This window comes from Mesoplodon bidens (assembly GCF_964165515.1).
Source record: "Mesoplodon bidens genome assembly, chromosome: X".
In the NCBI taxonomy this organism is placed as follows: Eukaryota; Metazoa; Chordata; class Mammalia; order Artiodactyla; family Ziphiidae; genus Mesoplodon; species Mesoplodon bidens.
Window position 1 is genome coordinate 81,106,243 of NC_138163.1, and position 22,474 is coordinate 81,128,716.

At 48.9% G+C, this 22,474-nt stretch overlaps 2 protein-coding genes across 2 annotated transcripts; both read left to right on the forward strand.

Annotated features, from left to right (window-relative positions):
- Nucleotides 1-630: 630 nt before the first annotated feature.
- LOC308609372 (uncharacterized protein CXorf49 homolog) lies at nt 631-4,572 on the forward strand (the record flags this gene model as incomplete). Its single annotated transcript, XM_081223053.1, has 3 exons — nt 631-728; nt 3,100-4,426; nt 4,525-4,572. The coding sequence occupies 3 exons, from the start codon at nt 631-633 to the stop codon at nt 4,570-4,572; spliced, it is 1,473 nt and encodes a 490-aa protein (XP_081079179.1).
- A 1,026-nt stretch (nt 4,573-5,598) lies between these two features.
- On the forward strand, nt 5,599-21,507 carry LOC308609373 (uncharacterized protein CXorf49 homolog; the record flags this gene model as incomplete). The annotated part of the gene is made up of 4 exons (XM_081223054.1): nt 5,599-5,649; nt 5,789-5,865; nt 20,035-21,361; nt 21,460-21,507. 4 exons carry the CDS (start codon nt 5,599-5,601, stop codon nt 21,505-21,507), a joined length of 1,503 nt encoding a protein of 500 aa, XP_081079180.1.
- Nucleotides 21,508-22,474: the final 967 nt, after the last annotated feature.

The window sequence follows — 22,474 nt, forward strand, 5'->3', positions numbered from 1 at the left end:
TAAGCTACTGAGAAGATGTTTCACCTCATTAGTCATTAGGGACATAACTAAAGCCAGAATGAAATACGACAACATAGCTATAAACATGGCTGAAATAAAAACAAAATACAGACAATACCAAGTGCTAGACAGACTGAGGAACAGCTAGAACTCTCCTGCATTGCTGGTGAGAATGCAAAAAATGGTATAGACTCTCTGGAAACAGTTAAAAATACACTAACGATTCAATCCAGCAAGTTAACTCCTAGATATTTACCCAAGAGAAATGAAAACTTATATTCACAAAAAATCTGTATGCAAATGTTCACAGCACTTTTCTTAGATGCTTGGGCGACTGCACACTGGCACCGGACACAGACATATCTAGGACTACTGGACACAGTTTCTGAGCTGACACTGATCCCGGAAGCCCAAAGTGTCATGATGGGGCCCCATTAGAGTGGGGCTTATGAGGTTCTGGCAGTAAAAGGAGTTGGGGATAGAGATCAGTTCACGGTGAGCTGACTGGGTCCCTGGACAAACATAGTGGTCATTTCTCCAGTCCCCAAGCTGATAATTCTAAGTGATACACTTGGCAGTTGGAGCAATGACCTACACGTTGGGTCATTGGTCTGTGGAGTAAGAGCTATCATGGTGGGGAAGGCCAAAAGGAACCTCTGCCACTGGCTCCCACCCCGGGCCAAGAGAGTACATCAAAGCCAGTATTGGATCCTGGTGAGCATAACGGGGTAAAGCAGAGATTAGTGACATCATTGGAGACGTATGGGATGTATGGGAAGAGGAGGTAGGAGAGCCACAGGGACAAAGAGAGTGGAGAAGGTGAGAAGTTCCGGGAGTCCCTCTATGGGGGAGGGAGGAAGGGAATGGAAATGGTGAGAGGGAAGATGGAGGCTTCCACTGGATCCACTGGTAATGTTTCATAGGATGCTGGTGGATGCAGGAGATTTTGCTATATCCTTCCTTATCCATTTTAACATATTTGAAATAGCACACCATGCCTTAAAAAGTCACTGGGAGAAGTGGAAGAGGGCGGTATCCACAAACAGGCAGGCACCATCGGGGGCAGGCTCGAGGAGGAGGATTGCAGATTTACAGTGCACCCAGTCTCCCCTGCTCTGTAACTTCTCCAGCATGGCCAGCTTCTCAGGTGCAGAAACTCAGGCCCAGAAAACTGGGCCTTTGAGTTCCACAGGCAACAGCGGTTCAGACACGCCAGGACTCTCCAGGAGGTCAGCCAGAGCAGGATGCAGGAGAGAGAGGTGACTGAAGACAGAGGAGTATGAACGGGAAGGAGCAGAAGGAAGGTATGGGAGGAATGGAGGGGTGTCAGAGCAGGAGTTGGGTGGCAGACAAGGGAAATTCTAACACCCATGGGCCATAGAGAAACCAAGGGAGGCACCACTCCCCAGACATCAGTACTGCTCAGCTCAGGGAAGCTGAGAACTGACAGTTCCAAGAAAAATTGAGAGACACCTGGCTATCCACACCGACCGCCATCACAACTGGTAGGCCTTGGTTGTGCGTCCTTCAAAACTTTAAAACATACTTGTACATATACTTAAATGAATTCTCATATATTACGTAGGATTGACTGGTGTGTGTGTGTGCCCACGCACGCAAGTGATTTAACTTACAAATGTGAATCCAAAGCCATCGTTCTGCAACTTGCAGTTTGAAGTCAGGCAGGTGCTTTCAAAAGCTGTGAGAATGGCCTGATGCATTCCGTTGGACTGCCACGCTTTATGCTACTGGATGCTAAGCCACGTTGCATTCATCCATTTCCTTACTGATGGGAATTTGGAGTGCTCCCAGTTTTTCCCATCACCAACACCCTTGTGCATGGGCTCCTGTACACTACAGGTACCAGCGTGTCTCCGGAAGAAGTACCAGGCAGCGGACTTGCCGGAACATAGAGGAAATACCTATTTTTTTTTCTTCCTTTTTAAGGTCTTCGGCTCAAAGCAAGGACTCTGGAGTCAGATTGATTGGTTTCAATCCTGCCGCTGATCCCCACGAGCCGAATGACCTTGGGCCAGTGGCTGAACCTCTCAGTGCCTGTTTGCTCACCGGTAAGAGGCCAGTAATAGTTGGTACTATAGTTCTAGGAGTGTCACGCTGATGCATTACTATTTATGCCCAGCGCTTAGAAGAGTGCCAGGCACAGAGTCCGTGCTGGCACTAAGTTGCTTTCAATGGATTCTGCCAAATTACCTCCCAAATGGGTCTCTTGCACCACCGCCACAGGGGTTTGCTCCTCACCTCTCCCACCCTCGGAATGGTTAAGCTCTTTGAAGGTTGTCAACCTAGTGTGTGAAACCCGATTCGTGGTTTTAGTTCACATCTCCAGGATCAGCGGTGGCGAGCATCTTTTGGGGTGTAACTGGCCACTGCGATTTCTTCTTCTTTGAATTTGCCTCAGAGAGGGGGAAGGGCTGATGGAGCGAGGCCAACCCCAATCTGTCCGCCAACCCCAGTCTGTCCGCCAAACCTGCCTGCCAATGACGTTTGCTGAGCCACATTTGATGGAGCAGTTGAGACAGAGACCTTACAGAACGAAAATACGATCCCTTTGCTCTCTGGCCGACCCCTGATCACTGACTGCGGGACTCCTGTGCCCATTCTCCTGTTGGGTCGTAAGGCTTGCGGTGGAAGGGAGGCTGGCAAATGCTTTTGGCGCGTGCTAGGCATCCAGTGCCTCCATCTTGACATTTCATCCTCACCACCCCTGGAGCCCGGCGCCCTCACTCCCCGACCCCCTGTATAGATGGGAAACGGAGGCTCAGAGCTGTGACTCTAACCGGAAAGGGGAGGCGGGACAGGAGGAGGCGGGCCGAGAGTCTTGACAGAGGGAAGCACTCCCACCATCCCCTTCAGCAGCCAACTGCTCGGACCGCCCACGGGCTTGAGGGCAAAGCAGAGGCCCTCGACCCCATTGGTTAGGCCTCGAGGGGACAGGCGAACAAGGCGCCCGCTGGTTGGCGGGGGCCGGACCAATGAGGAGGCCGCGTCGCAGGCGTGAGAGGCGCGCTGAAAGTGGCGCGTCGTTTCGTTTGAGACGAGCTCGTGCAGCGCCTGAGGTGGTTGACGCTGCCGTCTGAGCGCCGCCCGCCTCGTCCGCCGTGACCGCGACCGCGACTCGGGCCATCAACAGTCGCCCCGGTTCCGCGGCCGCCTGGGTCGCGACATGAGCTCCCCAGATGAGGTGTCTGTGTGGGGAACGGGTTTCGGCCCAGGGGGCGGGGAGCGGGCCGGCGTCCGCCCAGCCGGCCGCGCAGTTCCGCGGGGACCCGACCGCGGCCCCGAGCCCAGGAAGCCGCCGAGCGGCGGGGGCGGGAGCAGCTGCCCGGATCCCAAGAGCTTCCAGTCAGAGTGGGAGATGCTAGAAGCGGGAGGTCCGGTGCTGTGTGGCCGTGAAGGCCGACCTGGCTCCCCGGCTGATGACATGAGGGACCTCCTTGACCTGGCCGAGGAGTCTGCGGCGGGCACCACGCAGCAGCTGTACGACTGGGACACGCTGGGCTTCTGCAGATACCCGTTGGCGGAGCCCTGCGCCTCTTTGGAAGTGTCCGCCGGCCTCGAGGCGGGTCCCGGCGGTCCAGGAGCGACCGCCCAGAGCTGTGGGGAAGCGCCGCCGGCTCTGGCCGACCCTTTCCACCTCGATGGGTCCGAAGCGGGTCGGGCCTGGGGGGAGCCTAAGAGAGCCACTAAGCGTAGGTTGAACGTGGCTGCGGATTGCCAGCGCTTCTCCGCGGAAGCCCTGGGCCTGCTGCTATCCGACTCCGAGTCCTCAGATGAGTTCAGTGACACAGAGCTGATGACGGTGAGTACTTACCCCGGAGGAGGAGGCCAGGCCGAGCCCAGCAGACCCGAGGATCCCGGGGACACTCCCAGTCACTCGAATTTCCAAGTCAGGGAGAATTTCCTTCACGTGACAGGCTCCTCCCTGTCCTCGGCTCTGCGAGGACTCTCTTCGGTTGTGGAAAGGCAGGGCGTGGGAGAGCAGGGCATCTCTTCCCCTAAGAAAATGCAGAGCGTGCTCTGGGGGGACGGGAGCAGCAAGCCCAGCTCCCCGGGAGCTGCTGCTGCTGCTGCTACGGCAGGTGGCCTGCTGCAGGTCACTCCTAGGAAGAAGGGGACCCAGGAGAAGAAATCCCTCGGGGGAGCCTTCACACTTGCCCTGGGGAAAAACTTCCCTTCCTGGGGGCAGCGAATCTGGGCACCTCCGCTGGAACCGGCCACCTTCCCCCCAGTCTCTGGTATTCCGCTGCTTGGGAGATCCAAGAGGTATACCTTGGGCCCTTCCGGAACCAAACAGGCCAAGCACACCAGCGCTGGGAAGAAATCCGTGGTCACGTGGACAAGGGAGTCTGAGGCTGTGGCGGGAGAAGATAAGGACCCAAATAGAGACCCAGCCCCAAAGGGCCAAGTGAGTAGGCCAGGCTCCTCCTCTCTCCCCACTCTTCCCCGCCCCCACCGCACCCAGAGCACACGTCTTCACCCATGCTGCCTCTGTCCACCCCTCAGGGGTCGTCATTGGGTGCCCCTCGGTCACTGGGTCATTATGATGCCTGATCGGGCTCCTTTTACTAGGGACAAACAGTAAGGTAGCACTTCGGGTGTGCTGGGCCTGGTTCTCCACCCTTGGCCTGTTTCCAGCGTCCTCTGAGAGACTGGGGCTGGGATGGAAGGGAGGGTTGGTAGCTGAATTGGGTCGGGGGATCCCTTAAAAGCTTCCCCGAAAAGCCTCAGTATTTAGACTCACCAGCTTCCTGAATCCTATCTCCTAGGTGTTCCCCAGACCTTCCTTGCAGGGGCCCTGGGCTTACTCAGTGCCCCACTGTTGTCCCTAGATCACCTCTGCCTGCTGGCCTGGGGCTGACGGAGGGAGAAAGTGCTAATGAGATCAGCCTTTCAATTCCCTTCCCAATTCCCTGCCTCACCCCGGCCCAAATCACACAACACTCTCTCTCTCTCTCTCTCTCTCTCTCTCTCTCTCTCTCTCTCTCTCTCACACACACACACACACACACACACACACACAAACACACACACAGACAGACTTCCTTAGTCCAAATCGGTGAAAAATTTTTGTTTCAGCTGCCAGCTCACAGGCCAGGGACATCTTATCCACGCATGCATCGTGGAAAAGCCAGCAGTGGCGAGGTCGACACCAGAGGCCCCCAAGATCCAAGAAACTCAGAGCCCTTGGCCCTGAACCAGGGAGAAGTCATGCCCGGGGGGCCTGCCCCCTCAGGTGAGTGTCGTGGGTTTGATAGGAGGGGAGGGGAGAGGGGTGGAGGGCAGAAACCTCTGGCTCTGTCTCTGTTGGGGGCACAGCCGTTCTCTCAGGCAGCTTCTCCCACAGGAGACGGGGTGCTGGCAGGGCTGGCCTTGAGCCACATCATCCTGTGTGGGGGGTTTGTGCGGCAGGGCTGATCGGTGGCAGTGCCACACACAGCTCCTCCGGGTGTAGATTTACAGGGGAACAGCCTTTTCTGTTAAGTCCTTTTCGCCCACATTGCTCTCCCACGTGCTGGCTGTGGCTGCAGCTCTGGGAGGGGCGAATCCAGAGGCACATAGCTTGGGGACCACAATGCAATGGGGAAATGGCTGCCCCCGGGTAACAGCGGAGGCAGCCCCAGAGAGAAGGTTCGGGCTTCTGGGCAGAGCAGGGGCGGCTGGTCGCCAGCAGAGGGTGGTGCCGCCTCACCTCACCGTAGACCCCACTTGGCCCTTTCCACCTCACTGGGAGCCTGCGAAGCTGGATTGTGTGTCCTTTCCCTCTCAGGTGACTGGGAGCCACTGGACCATCCCCCAAGACCGGAAATGCCGCAGCAGCCACTGGGAATGCCGGGCTGTCTTTGGGTAATGCTTCCTCTGGCTCCTGGAAATGCAGGCCCAAACTCGAGGCTGGGATCTGGGTCCAAGTTCAGCTGACATGTGTGGGGCCACCCCTCCCCTGCCCCCATCACGTACCCCATGGAGGGAGCCCACCTGCTTTCCACTGAGGAGCGCTTGCCATTCTAGCCACCCGGCTTTGGGGTGCAGGGCCCAGTGGAGAGGAGAAGGTGGAGGAGAGAGGAGGCCAGATTATACTAATCATTTCTCTTCCTCCTGTGTCTGCTGGCCTAGTGTCTCGTGCTACAGAGAGAAGTAGACAACCTTAAGAAGAAACTTGGTATGAGGAACCAGGGACGGAGAGCGGTGTCTTAGTTCAGAACCCGGGTGGGCACCTGGGGTGGGGGTGGGCTGCAGGTGCAGTCGGCCTCGCAGGGACCAACATCCCTGTGGCGAGGAGAACCTAGCAGGCCTGGCCCTGGAGCCAGCTGTGCATGTACAACTGGGCGTGTGTACAAGTAGCAAAGTACTGTCTGGACTGCATGCACACTTTGCCAACCAGACCAGTCCTAGGGAATCTCCTTCTGATAGGACTTTGAGAGATGCCTCGTTGATTTTCCCTTGAACTGCTGCTTGGTGTGGCTTCTAAGGTTCTTGTTGGATTGTTTGTTTGTGTGTGTGACGGGATCTGACTGGTTGTGGCACGGCCCACAGCATCAGAGCTGCTGGCACACTTTGTTTCCCTTGAGGAACCAGTTCCACATTCAATTCCGGTGGTGGGGAGTGATCTGGTCCAGAGCTCTTTGCATCGGGTCTGGAGAGGGTTTCAGCTTTCAGGGCTACGCGGTTCCTCACGGGGATAGGGGACGGGCTTCCATATCCCTCTCTCTGGAGTGCCTACTAATGCCTGTCCCTGTTGCAGACACCATGAAGGACATGGCTCTCAAGATCCTGAAACTTTGAAGTGAGTGTTACACACACCGTACCCCTTCCCACAGTCCTGGCTGTTGAGCAGGGCTGGGGGCCGGCCCTGGCTTGAGGCTCTTCCCTGACTCTGCTGTTTTACAGGTTGAGCCCATCGTCTTCCTTCAGGAGGGGCAGCTGGTACCTTTGGAGCCCGGGAGCTGTGGCCAAGCTCGTTCCCTCCTGTTCTGCCTCAGCTAGGGCTTCCTCTACCCTTGTTTTGCCCCCTCCCCAGTTTCACAGCAGTTTCCAAAAAAAGTACCTCTCATATTATGTGTTCTGCCTTCTCTCTCGAGGGGTAGGGGTAGGGTTAGGGGGCCGGGGCGGGGCACTGCTCCACGTCAGAGCCTTTTCCAGAACAGTATCTGTCGCATCCTGTGGTGGGGACTCTGGACCAGCCTCTGCTACCATCCCTGCAGTCAAGTCAGCGGACTGCCCCAGGTCTGGGTCGTCTGTGTGCTCTCCCTGGCCACATTGGCACGTCCTCCCTTGCCCCCGAAGGCCCTCTTCTAATTCTCTCCAAACCACCCTCCTCCTTTGGGGTCTGGTGGTTCCCATTCATCTCTGCCATTCACCCTCCCCATCAGCAGGAACTCATGACCCCCTTCCAGAGCTCCACTCTGGAAGCATTCACATCCTCCCTGCCCTCACCAGCTGACCACCCTCCTCCAGCCTGGTCGTCTCTATACCCTTGAGTGGATATTGGCCCGTCAGGTTCTATGGCAAGTGTGGTTAGTAGGTCTGTGTTCTTGCATGGTCCCTGTCAAATACTCTTCCACCAGCCCCATGACACATTTTCCTGGAAATTATATTTCTGTGTCCCAGCTCAATCTCCCAGACTGCCTCTTTAGGACACACGAGATTGACTCTGAGCTCCATGTTCAATTTCCCCCTCACTGGAGGTTGGGGAGCACTTCCTTCCCTCAGCCGGGACCCAGGGCTGTACTAGCCTGAGACTCAGAGGGACAGATCTGTGTTTGAGTGAGGCGATTCTGCCTGGCACCCTTCCCAAAAGACCGGTATTTTACTACACAAAAGGGGGTATGATGGTAAATAGGACATTCAAGGTTGGTGACTGTGTGTCCCTGTGTGTGAATAAAAGTAATCAGGGATAATCTCCCTTGAGGGAGAAAGATGTGATTCAGGGAGTAAAGAGAGTAGAGGCTAGTCCAGGTTCTGTAAGTCATTGAATGAGCAAAAGCAAGGGTCGGATCTGTTGTGTTCAAGGGTTGTCGTTAAATTCCCAAAGCATAGGCGGGGGAGGATGCAGAAGTCACCAAACCCCACGACAGGGTGTCGGGATGCTCGAAATGTTGGATTCGCTGGAGGAGGCTCTCGATCCTACTCTGTGATCCTATGATGTCTGACAGCTACTGTGGGTGTGGATGGAATGAGATTGGGAAGAGTGGCTCCTCAGAGTAGCTCATCTTAGAATCAGGGGACCCATATATGTGACCACCCAACATGAGCTACCTGGGACAGGGGCAGGGTGGGCGCAGTGAGGATGGGAAGTAAGGAGTGACTGCGCCTGGACAATGGGGAGCACTTGAGTCCACCCTTCCCCCATATTCTCACAGTGACTCGCTCCCAGAGTCCATGGCATGAGCTCAGGTGGACAGACCACATGTGGGATGGGGCAGTCACAGACCTCAGGGTCAGAAAAGGACATTCGTGGGATTTAATCCACTCAAACCCCTCCCTGGAGATGGTGGGCTTGATTGGTGCCCAGGCTTCTGGCTGGATTCCTAGGATGTACCCAGTGCCCCCCCCAGTCCAGCCTGTACCAGGCTTATGTTCTAGCCCCTCTTGCTTCGGCACTGCTCCCCACTGAGCTGAGGCCATTACCAATGAGTGTGTGTGCACTTTGAGGAAACAGAGCCAGCGTAGACTTTCGACCTGCCTCTAACCTGTAGAGACAGTCATTCCAGGTCTTGTGTCCCTGCAGACACTCTGGAGAGTGTGAAGCTAAGTACAGGCTGGAGACCACCATCACAGGAACTCGCTTCCCTGTGCACACTATGGAGGGTATGGGACCAGCTCAGTGGTATGGCACCATCCCTTCCGGCCTGAAGCCCTCTGGCTCAGAGCCCATTCCCTCTAGCCTCTAACCACAGTGTGCACACTGGGGGAAAAGTGAAACCAGAAGAGAAATACTGCCCCAAGCCCTCAGGACCCGGCTATATCCCAGACCAATGTGGAGACTGCCATCACACCTGGGAGAAACCCAACTTCCTCAGGGCTCTTAACTCTGGCCCCTCAGGTCCCAAACCCACACCTGAAAGGGCAGTGAGGGCCATTGAGCAGAGAAGCAGCCCCAGCTCACACCTTATTCTGGCTCTAGCCCCTTCAACTCCAGACCTGTTTCCCACCCAGGCAGTGACTGCCACCACGCCCTAGGGGAAGATGCAGCCCATGCTCACTTCATATCTAGCTCTCCCTCCAGAGCCACTGGGCACGTGCAGACTGAACAGGGATGGTCCCACACAAGAACACACCCTCAAGACTGGGATAGATAACTGTCTCACCTAATTTCATAGAGACAGAGAAAGTTTTAAAAAGATGAGTAGACAGGGGAACATGTTTCAAATTAAAGACAAGAAAAAATGCTGAAAAAAACCCTAAGGAAACTGATAAATAATTTAACTGATGAAGAGTTCATAGCAGTAGTAATATGAATGCTAACTGAACTGGGGCAAAGAATAGATGAACAGTGAGAATTTTTAACAAAGAACTAGAAAATATAAAAAGGACAAGTCAGAGCCGAATATAATAACTGAAATTACAAATACACTAGAGGGAATTAACAGCAGATTAGGTGACAGAGAAGAACACATAAGCAGTCTGGAAAGTAGAATAATGGAAATCACTCAATCATAAGTGCAAAAAACAATTTTTTTAATGAGAATAATTTAAGGGAGCTGTGGGACAACATCAAGCATACTCACATTTGCATTATAGGGGTCCCAGAGGAGAAGAGAGAGAGAAAGGGGTTGAAAATGTATTTGATGAAATTATGGCTGAAAACTTCCCTAATCTGAAGAAAGAAACACAGAGGAAGCACAGAGAGTCCCAAACAAAATGAACCCATACACATCCACATCAAGACATATAATTAAAAGGGCAAAAGTTAAAGAGAGAATTCTAAAGGTAGCAAGAGCAAAACAAGAGTCACATACAAGGGAAGTCCCATAAGCCTATCAGCTAATTTTTCTGCATAAACTTTGCATGTCAGAAGGGAGTGGCATGATAAGATTTAAAGTGCTGAGAGGGAAAACCCTACAACCTAGGATACTTTACCCAACAAGGTTATCATTCAGAATTGAAGGAGAGATAAAGGCTTCTCAGACAAGCAAAAATTAAAAGAGTTCATCAATACTAAACCAACCTTACAAGAAGGGTTAAAAGGTCTTCTTGAAGTAAAAAAAAAAAAAAAAAAAACACTGGCTACAACAGGAAATAAGAAATTAAAGGACGGGGAAAATATACTGGTGAAGCAATTATATCATAAAGGCTGGGTATTTACCAGTTAAATAAGCTAGTACAAAGGTTAAAAGACAAAAATTGTAAAATCAACTGTAACTACAATAAACAGTTAAATGATAGACATGGAGATGTGAAATATGACATCAAAAACACAAAATGCTGGGAGGTGAGTAAAAAATGTAGAGCTTTCAGAATGTGTTTGAACATATATGACTATCGGTTGCAATCAAATAGTTATAGGTCAACATAAATGAACTCCATGGTAACCATAAATCAAAGACCTACTATAGATCTACCAAAACTAGAGAGAAAGGAACACAAACATAACACTGAGGAAAATCATCAAACCACAAGAGAGACACTAAAAGAAGAAAGCATCCTCCTGACTTCAAACTGCAAGTTGCAGAACGATGGCCTCAGATACACATTAGTAAATGTTTTTAAATCCCAAATGAATCCTACCTAATATTTGATAACCTTTGGGTGTATGTTTCAATGTCTGAAAGACAGTTTTCACTAGAGGTTAAAGTTGTGGGATAGCTTCTAACAGGACCCAATAGGTTTATACAACAAATTTATGACCTTGGATCTCCCCAGATTGGTTAGGAAGGTGTACAATTGGTTTCCTTTAGGCTCAATGTCACCTACAGGTAGCCTTGAAAACAGCCGCTGTCATCCTGCTTTCAATGTGGGCATGTTGGGTTCAATCAGTTTTCCAATGGTATGATTATTTGGCTGCAATATTTATTCCCACACTTGGAATAGAAGATATCATTACTCATATAGAGGCTTTAACAAAATTCACCCAGCAAGCCTTAAATGATAGTAACCAAGCCGTGTGTTTGCTCAGTTCAGAAATTTCCATGATGAGAAAAGCAGTCCTACAGAATTGCATGGCCCTCAATATTCTAACAGCTTCCCAAGGGGGAGCTTATGCTGTAATACATAGTGAACGTTTTGTTTTTATACCTGATGAGTCTTCTAATGCAACCCCCGCTTATGATGCGTATGAAAAATTGGATTTCCACTCTGAATGATCATCTTCCCAGTTTAAGGGAAATGCTAGGAAAATGGTATGGTTCAAGAGGATATTGGCTTAAATCTTTACTAATGATATTGTTGCTCCTATTTCCAACTTTGATTACAGTTTGTGTAACTTATAAAGTTTTAGTTTCTTGTTTTTTGCACTGTGTATCACCTGCTCCTACTAAGATAATGATATCTAAACAACTGGAAACTATTGATCACATCTATAGTTCTCTATAAAATAATGGACATGCACAATGCACATGCAAGGTAAAATTGGTGCAAGTCCTATTGGACAACTTGGAATTGGCCGTTAGTCCTTGCCAGACATCTTACTAGTACCACCCCCTAAAAGGAAAGAAAGAACCGGGCTATTAGGACCCAGCATCGAGGGACATGATGGACCCAAGGCACGTAAAGAACCACCCTAGCATTTAGGGACCAAATACTTGATCACCTAATGCTTTCTATTGAAAGATTAATGATCAAAAGTGGAATTACTGAAATAAAATTATTTTCAGGCAGGACAAGAAACATTTTAAACATAAAATTCTCTCTCTGCCCATTTGAGCCACTACACCCTCCCCTTTAGTGTGATTTGTGCATCACATTATACATTAACTAGATCCCCTTAAAAGATACAGGAATGCCCACACACCAAAAAAAAGAAAAAAAAGAAAGAAAGAAAGAAAGAAAGAAAGAAAGAAAGAAAGAAAGAAAATAAAGAAAAAGAGAAGAAAAAGAAATTTCCTCCTGGAATCAGCGAGGTAACTCCTTAAGAGGTAACTTTCCTTTCTCAATCCTGTAATGCCTCATTAATACCCACTACTCGCCTTGTTGGACTATGTAAACTATTAATATGCTACTTTGTCTCAAAAACTTATATCACGGTTTTACCTCCAATGGGTGGAACAGTCCTCAGAGTTTTCTGAAGATTGTCTCCCAGGTTATAGTCCTCAGGTTGGCTCAAATAAAAATTTCCATTTTTCTTCGATTGACTCTTGATTAATTTTTTTGGACAACACAATGAAACCAAAAGATGGTTTTTTAAAAAGATAACAAATCACAAACCTTAGGCAGACAGACCAAGAAAAAAAAAAAGATTCCTAAGGAATCACTAAACTCAGGGCTGAAAAGGGAGACATCACCATTGAGCCTATTGAATTTAAAAAAACATAAGAAAATAGTATGAAAAATTTTATACCAACAAATTAGACACATATATGCAATGAAAACATTTGTAGAGAGACACAAACTTCAAAACAGACTCAATAATAGACAATCAATTAAATTAATAATTAAAAATATTCCCACAATGATGCTCCTGTCCAGATGGCATCACTGCTGAATGCTATCAAACATTTCAGATGGAAATAATAGCAACACTCCAGAAATTCTTCCAGAAAATAGAAGAGGAATGAATACTTTCAAAATAGCTCTAGTAGGCCAATATTACTGTAGTGTGAGCCTCTGACAGTTTTTTTTTTCTTAATTGTAATGCAAGTGCCTGACATTAAGCTTTTGATTGCTGAGGCACCACTTCAAAGACAGCTATATCAAAAAGAACAAATTGCCAGCTACACGACTAGGTAAAGAGCCAGGCCACCACACCCCTGAAGTTTCCTTTGTTTTAGAGATCTCTGATTGACTTAGATAACTGACCCTTTGGCTGCTTGTTTTTCCCTTCTTGTGCTTTAATTCCCATTCTGTGTTAAGTTCATCGATAAAGAGTGAATCTGAGAAACCCTAGGCCCCTCACTCTTGACCCCGATACATACATAACCCCAGGTCCCAGCTCTCTTTCTCCACCCACAACCTTTCTGTGTGGTCCAAGGCATGCCATGTACCCTCCATGACTTATGAGTAATAAACTTCGTCCTTACAAAGTCTCCTAAAGGTTATTGCTGAGGTGCCTCTTGCAATTATAATAAGAACCACAAGGGCTAGTTCAACCACAACATTGGTTCTGAAAGGGGAAATATCTGTGGGGGCTCGCCTTGGAGTACAGGTAAGTGCCTCCAGGTATTTCTAGCTGACAGTATCACTGTCGATTGGCTGAGACCAGCACAATTACCCTGATGCCCAAAACACACAAAGACATCCAAAATAAAGAAAATTGCATACCAATCTTTCTCATGAATATAGATGAAATAACCCTCAAGAAAATATTAACAAACGGAATTCAGAAACATATAAAAAGGATTATATACCATAACCAAGTGGGATTTATTCTAGAAATACAAGGTTGGTTTAACATCTAAAAATCAATTTATGTAACACACTATTTTAAAAGAAGAAAGCACTGAAACATTATCATATTAACTGACACAGAAAGAGCATGTGACAAAATTCCACCACCTTTCATGATAAAAACAATTTAAAAAAACTAGGAATAGAAAGAAATTTCTTCAGCATCATAAAGGATATCTATGAAAAACCTACAGCTAACATCATATTCAGTAGTGAAAGACTGCATACCTTTTCCCTAAAGTCAGCAACAAAGACATGCTCACTACTTTTATTCATTATTGCACTGGAAGTTTGAGCCAGTTCAAACAGGGAAGAAGAAGAACTAAAAGTCATCCAGATAGGAAATAAAAAGGGAGTCTTTTTTTATTCTCAGATGACATGATTTCATATGCAGACAATCCTAAGGAATCCACAAAAACGGATCTAACGGTAGAACTAATAAAGAAGTTCAACAGATCACAGAATACAAGAGTAATACATAAAACAAATTTTATTGCTATATACATGTAGCAAATAATCCAAAAATGAAATCAAGGAACACTTAATTCTAGCTACAATAGCATCAAAAAGAATTAAATGCTTAGGCATATATTTAACAAACCAAATGTAATACTTATGCACTGAGAAACACAAATTGATGTTTGTTGAGAGAAATTAAAGATGATCTAAATAAATGGAAAGGCATTGCATGTTCATGGTTGTAAGACTCAATATTTATATGGTAATTCTCCCCAAACTGACATATAGATTCAATTCAATCTCTATCGAAATTTCAGCAGGCTTTCTTTGTAGAAACTCACAGGCTGATCCAGAAAATTCATATGGAAATGAAAAACAAAACAAAACAGAATATCCAAAACTACTTCAAAAAAGAACAAACTTGGAAGATTCCACCTTCTGATTTCAAAACTTACGATAAAAATAAAGGTAATCAAGTTAGTGTGATACCGACATAGAGATAGATCACTGGAACAGAATCGAGAGGTTAGAAATAACGAACTCTCCTTATATTTATGGTCAATGATTTTCAATTCAATGGGGAAAGGATAGTCTTTTCAACATATGGTGCTGGCACAACTGGATATCATGCAAAACTACAAACTTCGAGCCTTACTTCACAGCACACACAAAACTTAATGCAAAATGGACCAGAGACTTAAAAGTAAAACCTACAACTATAAATCTGTTAAAAGAAACCCTAGGAGAAAAATATTTGTACGCATGAGCTAGGCGATGATTTCTTAGATACAACACCAAAAGCATGATCCACAAAAGAAAAACTTGATAAATTGGACTTCGTCAAAATTTAAAACATTTATGCTTCAGAAGGCACTATTCAGAAAATGAAAAGACAAGGTACAGACTGGGAGAAAATATTTGAAAGTCACAGATCTAACAAAGAACTTGTATGCAGAATAAAGAATAAGAATAATAAATAAATAAGAAAATGACCCCATTAAAAAATTGGGTAAAAGATTTGTATAGACATTTAACCAAAGAAGGTATAGAAATGGTTAATAAGCATATGAAAGGATGTTCACAGCCACTAGTCAGTAGGGAAATATAAATCAAAACCATAATGAGATACCATGTTGCCAAAACAATAGGATGGCTATAATCCAAAATACAGATAATAACAAATATTTGGATTTGGAGAAATTTGAATCCTCATACACTTCTGGTGATAATGTAAAATAGTTGAATCTTTTTGGAAAATATTCTGGTGTTTTCTTAAAAAGTTAAACATAGAGTTACCATATGATCCAGAATGTCCATTCCTAGGGATCTACCGAAGAGAACTGAAAACATATGTTCACACAAAAACTCATGAACTCAAAATGTATATGAATATGCTTAACAGCATTGAGTTTGGGAATATTATCCATAACATTCCCAAACTAAACACAACCCAAATGCCCATAAACTGATGAATGTATAAATAGAATGTGGTATACCCATACCATGGAATATTATTTGGCAATACAAATAACTGAAGTACTGATGCATGCTACAACATGGGTGAACCTCGAAAACATTACATTAAGTGAAAGAAGCCAGACAACATGTACTATATATTGTGTGATTCAATTTATACAAAATTTCCTAAATAGGCAAATCATAGAGACAGAAAGTAGTTTATTACTTGCCTATAGGGCTGGGGGTGGGTTGGGGGGTTCGGGGTGTTGGGTAAGGGATACAAGGCGTCTTCTTGGGCTAACAAAAATATCCTAAAATTGATTGTGATAGATGCACAACTGTGAATATACGAAAAGCCATTGAATAAGGCATTTTATTTCTTAATTCATTTTTATTGCAAAAACACAGACTAGGAAACCTACCTTATTAACAATTTTTTAGTGTACAGTGTGGTTAACTATATGAACATTGTTGCAATCAGATCTCCGGAATTCTTCATCTTGCATGACTGCAAATCTATACTCATGGAACAACAACTCCCCGTTTCCCCCTCACCCAAACCTTTGGCAACCAGGATTCTACTTTCTGCTTCTAAGAGTTTGACTACTTTAGGTACCCCATATAAGTGGAAACATGCTGTATTTGTCCTTTGTGAGTGGCTTGCTTCACTTAGTATAATATCCTCAAAGTTCATCCATACTACAGCATATAGCAAGATTTCCTTCTTTTTAAAGGCTGAATAATATTCGGTTATATGTATACATTATATATACCACCTTTTATCTATTCACCTGTTGATAGATATTTAGGTTGTCCTCACCCCTTGGCTATTGTGAATAGTGGTACAGTGAACATGGGAGTGCAATAATCTATGCAAGATCCTGATTTCAATTATTTTGTAATGTAAATGTAAATATACGGAAGTGAGAATGCTGGATCATATGGGAGTTCTATTTTTATTTTTTTAGGAACTTCCATACTGTTTTCCATGGCGGGTGCACAATTTTACACTCCCACCAGCAATGCACAAGGAATTCATTTTCTTCACTACCTTGCCAACACTTGCTATTTTGAGTTGTTTTTTTTTTAATACTGGCCATGTTAGCAGTTGTGAGGTGATAACTCATTGTGCTTTTGAATTGCATTTCCCTGTTGACTAGTGATGTTGAGCATTTTTCATATACCTGTAGGCCATTTATGTGTCTTCTTTGGAGAAATATCTAATCAATTCCTTTGTCCATTTTTAAATTGTGTTATTTGGGTTTTCTCTGTTTCTTTGTTTTTGAAAGCATAAGCCACAGACTGGGAAACAATATTTGCAAAGCACACATGATAAAAAACTTGTATCCGAAAGAGATAAAGAACATTCGATATTCAGTAATGAGAAATCAAACAACACAATAAACAATGAGCAAAAAAAAAAAAATCGAACTGACATCGTGCTTACTGGATGGTCAGTAAGCTACTGAGAAGATGTTTCACCTCATTAGTCATTAGGGACATAACTAAAGCCAGAATGAAATACGACAACATAGCTATAAACATGGCTGAAATAAAAACAAAATACAGACAATACCAAGTGCTAGACAGACTGAGGAACAGCTAGAACTCTCCTGCATTGCTGGTGAGAATGCAAAAAATGGTATAGACTCTCTGGAAACAGTTAAAAATACACTAACGATTCAATCCAGCAAGTTAACTCCTAGATATTTACCCAAGAGAAATGAAAACTTATATTCACAAAAAATCTGTATGCAAATGTTCACAGCACTTTTCTTAGATGCTTGGGCGACTGCACACTGGCACCGGACACAGACATATCTAGGACTACTGGACACAGTTTCTGAGCTGACACTGATCCCGGAAGCCCAAAGTGTCATGATGGGGCCCCATTAGAGTGGGGCTTATGAGGTTCTGGCAGTAAAAGGAGTTGGGGATAGAGATCAGTTCACGGTGAGCTGACTGGGTCCCTGGACAAACATAGTGGTCATTTCTCCAGTCCCCAAGCTGATAATTCTAAGTGATACACTTGGCAGTTGGAGCAATGACCTACACGTTGGGTCATTGGTCTGTGGAGTAAGAGCTATCATGGTGGGGAAGGCCAAAAGGAACCTCTGCCACTGGCTCCCACCCTGGGCCAAGAGAGTACATCAAAGCCAGTATTGGATCCTGGTGAGCATAACGGGGTAAAGCAGAGATTAGTGACATCATTGGAGACGTATGGGATGTATGGGAAGAGGAGGTAGGAGAGCCACAGGGACGAAGAGAGTGGAGAAGGTGAGAAGTTCCGGGAGTCCCTCTATGGGGGAGGGAGGAAGGGAATGGAAATGGTGAGAGGGAAGATGGAGGCTTCCACTGGATCCACTGGTAATGTTTCATAGGATGCTGGTGGATGCAGGAGATTTTGCTATATCCTTCCTTATCCATTTTAACATATTTGAAATAGCACACCATGCCTTAAAAAGTCACTGGGAGAAGTGGAAGAGGGCGGTATCCACAAACAGGCAGGCACCATCGGGGGCAGGCTCGAGGAGGAGGATTGCAGATTTACAGTGCACCCAGTCTCCCCTGCTCTGTAACTTCTCCAGCATGGCCAGCTTCTCAGGTGCAGAAACTCAGGCCCAGAAAACTGGGCCTTTGAGTTCCACAGGCAACAGCGGTTCAGACACGCCAGGACTCTCCAGGAGGTCAGCCAGAGCAGGATGCAGGAGAGAGAGGTGACTGAAGACAGAGGAGTATGAACGGGAAGGAGCAGAAGGAAGGTATGGGAGGAATGGAGGGGTGTCAGAGCAGGAGTTGGGTGGCAGACAAGGGAAATTCTAACACCCATGGGCCATAGAGAAACCAAGGGAGGCACCACTCCCCAGACATCAGTACTGCTCAGCTCAGGGAAGCTGAGAACTGACAGTTCCAAGAAAAATTGAGAGACACCTGGCTATCCACACCGACCGCCATCACAACTGGTAGGCCTTGGTTGTGCGTCCTTCAAAACTTTAAAACATACTTGTACATATACTTAAATGAATTCTCATATATTACGTAGGATTGACTGGTGTGTGTGTGTGCCCACGCACGCAAGTGATTTAACTTACAAATGTGAATCCAAAGCCATCGTTCTGCAACTTGCAGTTTGAAGTCAGGCAGGTGCTTTCGAAAGCTGTGAGAATGGCCTGATGCATTCCGTTGGACTGCCACGCTTTATGCTACTGGATGCTAAGCCACGTTGCATTCATCCATTTCCTTACTGATGGGAATTTGGAGTGCTCCCAGTTTTTCCCATCACCAACACCCTTGTGCATGGGCTCCTGTACACTACAGGTACCAGCGTGTCTCCGGAAGAAGTACCAGGCAGCGGACTTGCCGGAACATAGAGGAAATACCTATTTTTTTTTCTTCCTTTTTAAGGTCTTCGGCTCAAAGCAAGGACTCTGGAGTCAGATTGATTGGTTTCAATCCTGCCGCTGATCCCCACGAGCCGAATGACCTTGGGCCAGTGGCTGAACCTCTCAGTGCCTGTTTGCTCACCGGTAAGAGGCCAGTAATAGTTGGTACTATAGTTCTAGGAGTGTCACGCTGATGCATTACTATTTATGCCCAGCGCTTAGAAGAGTGCCAGGCACAGAGTCCGTGCTGGCACTAAGTTGCTTTCAATGGATTCTGCCAAATTACCTCCCAAATGGGTCTCTTGCACCACCGCCACAGGGGTTTGCTCCTCACCTCTCCCACCCTCGGAATGGTTAAGCTCTTTGAAGGTTGTCAACCTAGTGTGTGAAACCCGATTCGTGGTTTTAGTTCACATCTCCAGGATCAGCGGTGGCGAGCATCTTTTGGGGTGTAACTGGCCACTGCGATTTCTTCTTCTTTGAATTTGCCTCAGAGAGGGGGAAGGGCTGATGGAGCGAGGCCAACCCCAATCTGTCCGCCAACCCCAGTCTGTCCGCCAAACCTGCCTGCCAATGACGTTTGCTGAGCCACATTTGATGGAGCAGTTGAGACAGAGACCTTACAGAACGAAAATACGATCCCTTTGCTCTCTGGCCGACCCCTGATCACTGACTGCGGGACTCCTGTGCCCATTCTCCTGTTGGGTCGTAAGGCTTGCGGTGGAAGGGAGGCTGGCAAATGCTTTTGGCGCGTGCTAGGCATCCAGTGCCTCCATCTTGACATTTCATCCTCACCACCCCTGGAGCCCGGCGCCCTCACTCCCCGACCCCCTGTATAGATGGGAAACGGAGGCTCAGAGCTGTGACTCTAACCGGAAAGGGGAGGCGGGACAGGAGGAGGCGGGCCGAGAGTCTTGACAGAGGGAAGCACTCCCACCATCCCCTTCAGCAGCCAACTGCTCGGACCGCCCACGGGCTTGAGGGCAAAGCAGAGGCCCTCGACCCCATTGGTTAGGCCTCGAGGGGACAGGCGAACAAGGCGCCCGCTGGTTGGCGGGGGCCGGACCAATGAGGAGGCCGCGTCGCAGGCGTGAGAGGCGCGCTGAAAGTGGCGCGTCGTTTCGTTTGAGACGAGCTCGTGCAGCGCCTGAGGTGGTTGACGCTGCCGTCTGAGCGCCGCCCGCCTCGTCCGCCGTGACTGCGACCGCGACTCGGGCCATCAACAGTCGCCCCGGTTCCGCGGCCGCCTGGGTCGCGACATGAGCTCCCCAGATGAGGTGTCTGTGTGGGGAACGGGTTTCGGCCCAGGGGGCGGGGAGCGGGCCGGCGTCCGCCCAGCCGGCCGCGCAGTTCCGCGGGGACCCGACCGCGGCCCCGAGCCCAGGAAGCCGCCGAGCGGCGGGGGCGGGAGCAGCTGCCCGGATCCCAAGAGCTTCCAGTCAGAGTGGGAGATGCTAGAAGCGGGAGGTCCGGTGCTGTGTGGCCGTGAAGGCCGACCTGGCTCCCCGGCTGATGACATGAGGGACCTCCTTGACCTGGCCGAGGAGTCTGCGGCGGGCACCACGCAGCAGCTGTACGACTGGGACACGCTGGGCTTCTGCAGATACCCGTTGGCGGAGCCCTGCGCCTCTTTGGAAGTGTCCGCCGGCCTCGAGGCGGGTCCCGGCGGTCCAGGAGCGACCGCCCAGAGCTGTGGGGAAGCGCCGCCGGCTCTGGCCGACCCTTTCCACCTCGATGGGTCCGAAGCGGGTCGGGCCTGGGGGGAGCCTAAGAGAGCCACTAAGCGTAGGTTGAACGTGGCTGCGGATTGCCAGCGCTTCTCCGCGGAAGCCCTGGGCCTGCTGCTATCCGACTCCGAGTCCTCAGATGAGTTCAGTGACACAGAGCTGATGACGGTGAGTACTTACCCCGGAGGAGGAGGCCAGGCCGAGCCCAGCAGACCCGAGGATCCCGGGGACACTCCCAGTCACTCGAATTTCCAAGTCAGGGAGAATTTCCTTCACGTGACAGGCTCCTCCCTGTCCTCGGCTCTGCGAGGACTCTCTTCGGTTGTGGAAAGGCAGGGCGTGGGAGAGCAGGGCATCTCTTCCCCTAAGAAAATGCAGAGCGTGCTCTGGGGGGACGGGAGCAGCAAGCCCAGCTCCCCGGGAGCTGCTGCTGCTGCTGCTACGGCAGGTGGCCTGCTGCAGGTCACTCCTAGGAAGAAGGGGACCCAGGAGAAGAAATCCCTCGGGGGAGCCTTCACACTTGCCCTGGGGAAAAACTTCCCTTCCTGGGGGCAGCGAATCTGGGCACCTCCGCTGGAACCGGCCACCTTCCCCCCAGTCTCTGGTATTCCGCTGCTTGGGAGATCCAAGAGGTATACCTTGGGCCCTTCCGGAACCAAACAGGCCAAGCACACCAGCGCTGGGAAGAAATCCGTGGTCACGTGGACAAGGGAGTCTGAGGCTGTGGCGGGAGAAGATAAGGACCCAAATAGAGACCCAGCCCCAAAGGGCCAAGTGAGTAGGCCAGGCTCCTCCTCTCTCCCCACTCTTCCCCGCCCCCACCGCACCCAGAGCACACGTCTTCACCCATGCTGCCTCTGTCCACCCCTCAGGGGTCGTCATTGGGTGCCCCTCGGTCACTGGGTCATTATGATGCCTGATCGGGCTCCTTTTACTAGGGACAAACAGTAAGGTAGCACTTCGGGTGTGCTGGGCCTGGTTCTCCACCCTTGGCCTGTTTCCAGCGTCCTCTGAGAGACTGGGGCTGGGATGGAAGGGAGGGTTGGTAGCTGAATTGGGTCGGGGGATCCCTTAAAAGCTTCCCCGAAAAGCCTCAGTATTTAGACTCACCAGCTTCCTGAATCCTATCTCCTAGGTGTTCCCCAGACCTTCCTTGCAGGGGCCCTGGGCTTACTCAGTGCCCCACTGTTGTCCCTAGATCACCTCTGCCTGCTGGCCTGGGGCTGACGGAGGGAGAAAGTGCTAATGAGATCAGCCTTTCAATTCCCTTCCCAATTCCCTGCCTCACCCCGGCCCAAATCACACAACACTCTCTCTCTCTCTCTCTCTCTCTCTCTCTCTCTCTCTCTCTCTCTCACACACACACACACACACACACACACACACACAAACACACACACAGACAGACTTCCTTAGTCCAAATCGGTGAAAAATTTTTGTTTCAGCTGCCAGCTCACAGGCCAGGGACATCTTATCCACGCATGCATCGTGGAAAAGCCAGCAGTGGCGAGGTCGACACCAGAGGCCCCCAAGATCCAAGAAACTCAGAGCCCTTGGCCCTGAACCAGGGAGAAGTCATGCCCGGGGGGCCTGCCCCCTCAGGTGAGTGTCGTGGGTTTGATAGGAGGGGAGGGGAGAGGGGTGGAGGGCAGAAACCTCTGGCTCTGTCTCTGTTGGGGGCACAGCCGTTCTCTCAGGCAGCTTCTCCCACAGGAGACGGGGTGCTGGCAGGGCTGGCCTTGAGCCACATCATCCTGTGTGGGGGGTTTGTGCGGCAGGGCTGATCGGTGGCAGTGCCACACACAGCTCCTCCGGGTGTAGATTTACAGGGGAACAGCCTTTTCTGTTAAGTCCTTTTCGCCCACATTGCTCTCCCACGTGCTGGCT